This window comes from Nymphalis io, chromosome 9 (assembly GCF_905147045.1).
Source record: "Nymphalis io chromosome 9, ilAglIoxx1.1, whole genome shotgun sequence".
NCBI classification, from domain to species: Eukaryota; Metazoa; Arthropoda; class Insecta; order Lepidoptera; family Nymphalidae; genus Nymphalis; species Nymphalis io.
The window spans coordinates 1104877-1114333 of record NC_065896.1 but is presented as its reverse complement, the minus strand read 5'-3'; the positions used below and the strand labels follow the sequence as shown (position 1 = coordinate 1114333).

The window sequence follows — 9457 nt, the reverse complement described above, 5'->3', positions numbered from 1 at the left end:
AAACACGTTATTTATTTACATATAAAATCATGAACTACTTTATTCAATTCGGCTCGTACAAGTACTCTTGAATTGTTATTTTATTTATAAGAATAAATTAATAATAAATATTTAATAATAATAAATATATTTATTTTATAAGAATAAATTAAAAATAAAAGGTCTAAAAGAAGGTATACAAACAGAACCTAACCGTTGGTTCACGCGTGAATGTGCCGACGCTGTATCATCTAAGCAGGCGGCATATCGCGCGTGGATCAACGGCTGCATTAGCGGGGCATCTAACATTGACTCACTGAAAGCAAACTACAATAAAAATTCCAAGTCCTGTAGGAAGGCATACATGAGAGCGGATGCACAGCGCATTGTACAGATTGGTCATGACCTTATTTCGCATCCTAGGGGCTCCCGTAGCTTCTGGCGTCTGACCAAGTCTGTGCAAAACAATTTCTGCCAACCTTCGCTGCCACCGCTCAGAAATCCGGACGGATCGCTAGCTCACAGTCCGCAGGAGAAAGCCGACCTCCTGGCTAAACTCTTTGCCGACAACTCTGTGATCGATGATTGTAGTGCGCAGCAACAATACCTTCATGTGGCCACACGATGCCTGACATCAAAATCAGGCAACGTGATGTGCGTGCGGAGCTGCAATCACTCGATATACGGAAAGCTAGCGGTCCCGATGGAATACCAGCCATTGTGCTGAAGAAGTGCGCGGCGGAGCTGTCTCCTGTGTTAACGCGCCTGTTCCAACTTTCTCTCTCTTCGGGATGTGTGCCGGAGGCTTGGAGAAGAGCTAATGTGCAAGCGGTTCCCAAAAAAGGGGATCGGTCTGACCCGGCAAATTATCGGCCAATAGCCATCACCTCAGTACTTTGTAAGGTGATGGAACGGATTCTAAACAACCAACTGATCCATTACCTAGAAGATCACTGTCTAATTAATGATCGTCAGTACGGGTTTCGACCAAAACGGTCCACAGGTGATCTTCTAGCGTACGTAACGCACCTCTGGGGTGAAGCTATCGACAAGCATGGAGAATCGTTGGCTGTCAGCCTCGATATCTCCAAGGCTTTCGACAGGGTCTGGCACAGAAGTCTTCTCTCCAAGCTACCGGCATATGGTCTGCCTACTCAGCTATGCACCTGGATTGCCAGCTTCCTACACAAGCGTAGCCTTCGTGTTTTAGTAGATGGTTGCGCTTCACAATTCTATGTAGTGAATGCTGGCGTCCCCCAGGGATCTGTGCTATCTCCCACACTCTTTCTTTTGCATATCAATGATATGCTCTCTCTTGGGAACATACATTGCTATGCAGATGATAGTACAGTGCATGGTGGATACCACGGACGCGCAGTGGCTGGGCGGGCGGAAACTGAGGAGAGGCGGGAGAATCTTGTTATTGAACTCGAAAGGACATTAGAGCTCATCGCCAAATGGGGTTCTGATAATCTTGTTGAGTTTAATGCCAAGAAAACACAGGTGTGCGCTCTCACAGCGAAAAAGTCACCATTTTACCTTCATCCCTCCCTCTGTGGCACACCGCTGATGATACAAAGCAAAATCGCCATGCTGGGGATGGATGTTCGCTGCGACCTTAGTCCAAGGGATTACATCGAGGCTATTATAAAAACAGCTTCACGAAAACTCGGAGTTCTGAACAAGGTGCGGCGTTTTTTAACGCCACAACAACTGTGCCTGTTATACAAAACACAGGTACGGTCTTGCGTTGAATATTGCTCGCACCTTTGGGATGGCTCCGCTAAGTACCTACTGGAGGCCTTGGACCGGTTGCAGCGACGTGCAGTACGCATTATTGGCGACGTAAAGGTCACAAACGCCCTTGAACCTTTACAATTGCGTCGCGAGATAGCAGCACTGAGCGCTTTCTATCGTCTGTATCACGGCGAGTGCTCTGAGGAATTATTCTCTCTAATTCCTGCTTCCCCTTTCCTTCTTAAGTCCACGCGAGCTGGTTCTCGATGTCACCGCCTAACTGTGACATCAATTCCATCGCGCACAAAGAAATTTGGCAACTCCTTTCTTTGTCGCACTACCAAAAAATGGAATTCCTTACCAGCTCACGTGTTCCCCTCCTCTTACAACCCGGGTTCCTTCAAACGAGGCGTGAAGAGGCATCTTGCGGGCCGGCAAGGCGGGGACGGCTAGTACAGAACATTCTTCCCGACTGTACTGGCCGTCGTCGCGTTTGGACTCTACTACCACTTACCATCAGGTGGAGTAGAGTCATTTGCCATCCCGGGGCATATAAAAAAAAAAAAAAGAACAGATAGTGACACGTCAAAGTTTGCGATATCTTTATTGCGCCCCCATCTGCTCCCGCTGGGGTCTGCTCAGATCGTCCACGAGGAGCACAAACTGCGAGACTATTTTAATATTAATTTGTGCAAAAGTCAACCTTGCAAGTAATGGATCGTTGGTTTAATGACGATGCTAATTGAAATGTTACAATACTAATAATAACCAAGGTTATCGACATAGCCCAAAGGATTAGTAAGCTGAAGTGGCAGTGGGCTGGATATATATGTCGCAGAACCGACGACCGTTGGAGTAGACGTGTTCTGGAGTGGAGACCACGCCTTGGCAAACGTAGCGTTGGACGCCCTCCAGCTAGGTGGAGTGACGATATACGCAAGGTGGCTGGCAGCGATTGGAGATTGAGAGCTGAAAATCGAGCTCACTGGCGTGCCATTGGAGAGACCTATATCCAGCAGTGGACGCGAAAAGATACTATATATATATATATATATATATATATATATATATGATGATGAATACTAATAATAACAAGAATGAACGACATAAAGCCTTTTAATATACATTTACATTATAAAATCGATAGGCGACCTACCACCACCTATTGTTAAGTGGTTACCACCTTCCATAGACATGGCTCCGTAAGAAAAAATAAACATTATATTCAACATCAATGCGCCACCACATACATACACATACAAATTAAAGGGATTGCTTGTCGTATCGTAATTTTACTGGTGGTAGGGCTTTGTGCAAGCTCGTCTGGGTAGGTACCACCCACTCATCAGATATTCTACCGCAAAACAGCAGTACTTGTTATTGTTGTGTTCCGGTTTGAAGGGTGAGTGAGCCAGTGTAATTACAGGCACAAGGGACATTAAATCTTAGTTCCCAAAGTTGGTGGCGCATTGGCTATGTAAGCGATGGTTGACATTTCTTACAATGCCAATGTCTAAGGGCGTTTGGTGACCACTTACCATCAGGTGGCCCATATTGGCTCATCCGCCTTCCTATTCTATAAAAAAAAGTATTAGTAAGTATATCAGATGTTCAATGGAGATATATATGCTAATGTGATGCGTTCTAGACGTGGATGCAAGCTCTTAATGTCAGAACGCAACCTGTATGCGTAAGAGTTTGAATCGAGCCTTAACTGGATTGAGTAGTGGGAAGAAACAGAATTCATATCATGTTTATATACTCATTGATTGCGTATCGGTTTCGTGCCAAACCCCAACTGGCTGATAACTATATCGATGTTTACCGTGATTACGATAATGTCATCAGTTGTCATGGCAACGTAAACAATTTGAGACGCCAAGTCATTGTTTGACCTCGAAAATATTGCATCTTTTATGCGATATTGTAGAGGGAATTGATTGAATATAAGGTAAATATACTTTTTAACTTATAATTTATTCAGTATTTTATTAATTTTAGTATATAAAATAGATTTTCATCAAAACGAATTTGATTGATAATTATTACGGGAATTATTTTAAAATTGTTTTGTGCATGTAAAGTCAATTTTTGTAAAGTTTTTGTAGATATAAAATGCATTAATATATTTCGATAAAATATATTAAATCAAAAGAGAAACAATAAATAATATTGGAGTTTTATATAATATTTTGTTTACTTAACTATTATACAGAATAATTTATAAATGTAATGAAATACAACAGTATAGTTACCAAAGCCAAACAATCAAGGGTTTTTTTTGCAAAAATTCAAGCGTTTCGCTCAGAAGGAATGACAAGTCGTGACCGCAAACGTCCAGCGCCGACATCGAGTAAGGCTGAGAAATGTCCTTCACACTTTGTGCCAACTCAAGCGAGGAAGCTTCCAGGTTTACCTTGGATGCCACGAGCTGGTTATGACCGGGAGCTTGGGCAAGATAGCCAGTTGCTGCGAGCTGCTAAAAACTATTACCCCGAAGGTATTAACCAAGATTTTTCTTAATCTTAAGGAAAAAATTAGAAATGATTAATTTTCATTAGTCATTTTATGTGTTAAAGCTCAATTGGAATAATAATGTTAAAGTATATCTCTAGGAAAATGTTGATCTTTGAAAAGATTCATATCTATTTAAGTAAAATAATCAATGTCAAATTTCAAGGGGAGGGCGACGGTGGTTGCAGCGAATTTCCTCCTCTAGTGCAGGCGAAGTCCTGGACGAGGGGGGTTCCATATAGAGATAGCTTTAACCACGCCAAACCCGTTGACTCTATTGGTAAGCATTATGTACGTTTAAGAAGTTACGCTTCTTAAATGTAAGTTAAGATTACGTATAATTGAAGACATTGAAACTGTAAAGTAACATAATAATTAATGTATTGTTATTCCTTATTATTTAATATTATGCGTTATCAATTACACAAATCCCTTATACATGTGTCTGCAATTTAATATATATATATATATATATCCTAGCATATATATATATATATATATCCTAGCATTTAAATCAATGGTTGAGTAATTGATGAATGTGTGATACGTACACAAGTAAGCCCTGCAAAAGTACTATTAATATCTGTAACAGTAACAGCCTGTAAATGTCCCACTGCTGGGCTAAGGCCTCTCCCTTTTTGAGGAGAAGGTTTGGAGCTTATTCCATCACGCTGCTCCAATGCGCGTTGGTAGAATACACATGTGGCACAATTTCAATGAAATCAGACACATGTAGGCTTCCTCACGATGTTTTCCTTCACCGTCAAGCACGATGCACAAATTAAGCACATGAAAATTCAGTCCCACGATCACTGGTTAAGATTCACGCGTTCTAACCACTAGGCCATCTCGACTTATACTTAAAGGTAACTGTTACACGAGATCTACAAAGACGATGCGGACTATAAACATGCCACCTAAAAGACGCCCGCCTCCCCAACTATATGGACCGCTCGGTCCAAACGGAGAACTTCAGTTTCCTCCACTAAAGTCGTGGGCAGAGAGAGAAAAAGAAAAACTCGAAGCATTGAATAAAGAAAAGGCGAAAAATAAGTTGCCAAAAGGTAAATAATTTATGAAACATATATGTTTTATATCCGTTTCTTCTTGGTTTGTATAATGAGTTGGCCAGAAGTTTGTTAAGTTAGAACAGCTACATCTTTCACCTTTATAAGTAATTATACACTTGTGTGATATTATAAAACTATTCTATAAAGTATTAACTTCATCAATGATGTATTAAATGTGTGCGAATTAATGTTCATTGTTTAATATGTATTTATAAATAGTATTAAAACAAATTGAATAATGTTTTGGAACACTGCTTTTATAAAAGTATATGTTATGGTTAAAACTTTTTTGTTATTTATTTAGTGTTATAGAATAGAGAACGTTCTATATATGTCTTATATAATTCCAATTAGACTTAAAAAGACTGAAAAATCCATTTTAGAAAGAAATCTTTGTTTCTAAAAATTAAAGTTCGTTTATAATTTTATAAAAGGGTTGGTGTTACTAGAAGATTTAGTCTCTGGTGCTTACGAAAAACGAAAGGCAGCTGAAGCGGAAGCAAAGAAAAGGAGAATAGAGAAAAGAAAAAGAGAAAAGGAAGAAGCAGAACTGGCGGCGCAGGAAGCTTTGAAAAAGTACCTTACTTTAAGATTCATTAACTAATCAAGAAAGTAATAAAGATCGCTTTCTTCGAAATTGAATAAAATTTTCATTATAAACTTGGAAAATATAGTAATATTCCGAACCGGTGGTAGCTTTACATTAAAATAATCCTGTAAAATGACGATTCAAGTGTTTGTAAAAGCCTAGTTGATAAAATATTATATAGAACTCCATTTATTGAAACCCCTGTAGCTTTAGTATATGCCTTATTTATTTAAGTAAAGTAATGTAATACCAGTATTTTAATTATTCTCCATCAGACATTTAGCAAAGTTGGAGTTCGAATTACCTCGTGATCCCGATGATCAGAAGGAAGAATTATTAAAAATTACAGAAGAGGAGCAATATAGATACATACACCCTAAGGATCTTGAAAGGATCCAGTACTATTTAACCACGGTAAGGATTGTTACAAATATTATAAATAAATATGTGAAAATTTACCTTTGCTTTATTTATTTGTCGTGTGTGTGCATCTTAAAAGTCATTGTCGTGGGTTCGTTTCTTCTTAAACTCATTGTCCAAGATATTTAATATTCCTTCTTGAAAAGTTGAAACGATTTAAGTACATTCCTTAAAGATTCGAATTACAATTTTTGTATATAACGTTTTAAAACGTTACTAAAAGACGGTTTTAAAAGACGGTTACAAGTTTTATTCGTTTTTCATACAAGAAATTTCTAATTTCCAAGTTTCTAGACGGTAATACTCCCTTAATATCAATAGACTATCACCGGTATACACATCCCCGAATTCCCGCAACACTTGTACCAACGTGCTAAAGCAAGAGTGGACAAACAGACGGCGAAGATTAAGAAGCGATTGATGGTCCTGACTTACCAGGCTTGCGTCCGACAGAATGAGGTGGAAATTAGGGAGTTCTTCGAGATGGCGATGAAGAGGTATCCTAATACGCTACATATGACGCTTGCTATCAAATTTAATCTTAAAATCAACACAAGATTAGATATCGAGTCTGGAGTAGTTAAGGATTCATTGTAATAAGTAATATGAAGTGGCTAGATGAATTTAATATTTGATCCCAATTTAGTAGTAATTCAAACGAACACGAAGCACAGCTTACTATATACATTTTCATATCTGTATAGTATTTATATGTTAATTCATTCGTTTTTGAAGGAAGTTGTTTTGTATGAATTGCTTTAACAACTCATTCATCGTGCGTCCTTTTTGTGGCAATTGTGGTACGCATTACTATGGTCTATATATATTAGGTCCTTACATATGAAATTAGCGTTTTGTCGTACTGACCACTGTGATCTAAAATATCTCTTCTTTGGTTAAGAATTCCAAATTCAAATTTATAAATTCATTTAGCGGGTACATTTGAGTTTTGAAAATAGTCATTCATTTGTTTTTTCCTTATTATTTTTTCTTTGACATAGCTTATTACCGCACAATAGAAAACATGAAGTATCGGTATATTTACGAGGACGAGTTCTACCGTGGCACCAGTGCTGCAGAAACAGCTCGAAGAATTAATGATGTGTACGGCGCTGGTGTCGCAAAAGAAAGCACGGTACATTTTTGGTTTCAACGTTTTCGTTCTGGAAATTTCGACTTTCAGAACCAACCCCGTGGACGGCCGGAGACCAAAGTGGAAAATGAAGAATTAAAGGCTATTGTGGAAGCGGATCCATCCCAAAGCACTTCAGAGATAGCTGCAGGCTTCGGGGTAAATGATAAAACTGTTTTTATCCACATGAAGCAAATCGGGAAAGTAAAAAAACTTGAACGATGGGTACCTTATGAGTTGAGTGAATCGAACTGGCAAACACGCGTCGACTGCTGTGTTTCTTTGCTCAACCGACACAATAATGAAGGGATTTTAAATCGAATCATTACTTGTGATGAAAAGTGGATACTGTACGATAATCGGAAGCGCTCGTCGCAATGGCTAAACCCTGGGGACCCAGCCAAATCTTGCTATAAACGAAAATTGACTCAGAAAAAGTTACTTGTGAGTGTTTAGTGGACTAGCGCCGGTGTCGTTCACTACAGCTTTCTAAAATCTAGCCAAGCGATTACGGCAGATATCTGTTGTCAGCAACTGCAAACCATGAAGGAAGAGCTGCTAAACAACCGAGATTGGTCAATCGCTCTAGGCCACTGCTCACGACAACGCAAGACCACACACTGCACAACAAACAATCACTAAGTTAGATGAGCTACAATTGGAATGTATGCGATATCCACCGTACTCCCCGGACCTTGCTCCAACAGATTACCATTTTTTCCGGAATTTGGACAACTTTTTACAAGGAAAAAAATTCAACTCTGGTGTGGCAGTCCAAACCGCCTTCAAAGTGTTTATTGATTTTCGCCCCTATGGTTTTTTTAGTAAAGGGATCAATGAACTACCTATGAGATGGCAAAAGTGTATAGATAACAACGGTGCATACTTTGATTAATTAAATATATTTTATAAAAAAAAATTGACTTTATATTCCTCCCGTACAAAACGCCAATTTCATATGTAAGGATCTAATACATTTTGAACAACTATGCGTGCATAGATAGAGCTTCTAAAACGGCCCCAAATAAAAAAAAAACAATAGTCAATTGTATTTTACTTAAATCAGATAGGCAAGACGCATTTATATCATCTGCGAGCCCTGCTTCAGCAACGTTCGTACATCATCATCGCTCATCGCAGATGCCTGCTGTCCTACATCCTGGAGGACCCGCAGGAGCGCCTGCGGCTGCGCATCGCGTTCCTGCCGGCGCTGTGGCCGGCGCTGGCGGCGCGCGCGCCCGTGCCGTGGCGCGGCGCCGCGCAGCGCGCCCGACACGCGCTGCGCTACCGGCACTACCACGGGAACCCCGTGCTCATCGAGCTCCGGAATATTTGGCAGCAGAGGTACCGTACCGTAACAGCCCGTGAACGTCCCACTGCTGGGCTAAAGGCCTGCTCTCCCTTTTTGAGGAGAAGGTTTGGAGCTTATTCCACCACGCTGCTCCGATGCGGGTTGGTGGAATACACATGTGGCAGAATTTTAGTGAAATTAGACACATGAAGGTTTCCTCACGATGTTTTCCTTCACCGTAAAGCACGAGATAAATTGTAATCACAAATTAAGCACATGAAAATTCAGTGGTGCTCCGCCCGGGTTTGAACCCACGATCATCGGTTAAGATTCACGCGTTCTTACCAGTGGGCCATCTCGACTCAGCAGTAGAGGTAGTCGATTTTATATTTTGGTTCTATGTTTAGTCCCTAGAAACAACCATTCCACTGTTAATTCTAGATATCAGAATATGTACATCTGTGACATGAACAAGATGCAATCCTGTCACCCCTTTCCACACTACCCCTCTGACTTTACGGAGCGTCTCACCGAGCTGTGTGCGGAGACTCGAGCCGAGTTACTAGACAACTGGCTCATAGACGTCGCCGACACCATGGTTAAGATGAGGCAGCACTGGTCGATTTATGTGTCGAAGAAGAAGAAGGATTCCACCTTTCAAGTTGAGAAGTTTTTCAGGTATGGTCGGAAAGATTTATGATTAAAGATTTATGATTAGATTATTG

General features: G+C 40.2%; 1 protein-coding gene across 1 annotated transcript in view; it reads left to right on the top strand.

The window, feature by feature from the left end:
• Positions 1-4029: 4029 nt before the first annotated feature.
• The window catches only part of LOC126770873 (dynein axonemal heavy chain 3), a 53152-nt gene continuing 47724 nt past the window's right edge, over positions 4030-9457 (top strand). The window contains exons 1-8 of the mRNA XM_050490481.1: positions 4030-4216; positions 4397-4510; positions 5097-5294; positions 5735-5876; positions 6165-6303; positions 6631-6806; positions 8582-8785; positions 9174-9410. Coding sequence (XP_050346438.1) covers positions 4030-4216; positions 4397-4510; positions 5097-5294; positions 5735-5876; positions 6165-6303; positions 6631-6806; positions 8582-8785; positions 9174-9410 — 1397 coding nt within the window. The remainder of the gene's footprint in view (positions 4217-4396; positions 4511-5096; positions 5295-5734; positions 5877-6164; positions 6304-6630; positions 6807-8581; positions 8786-9173; positions 9411-9457) is intronic.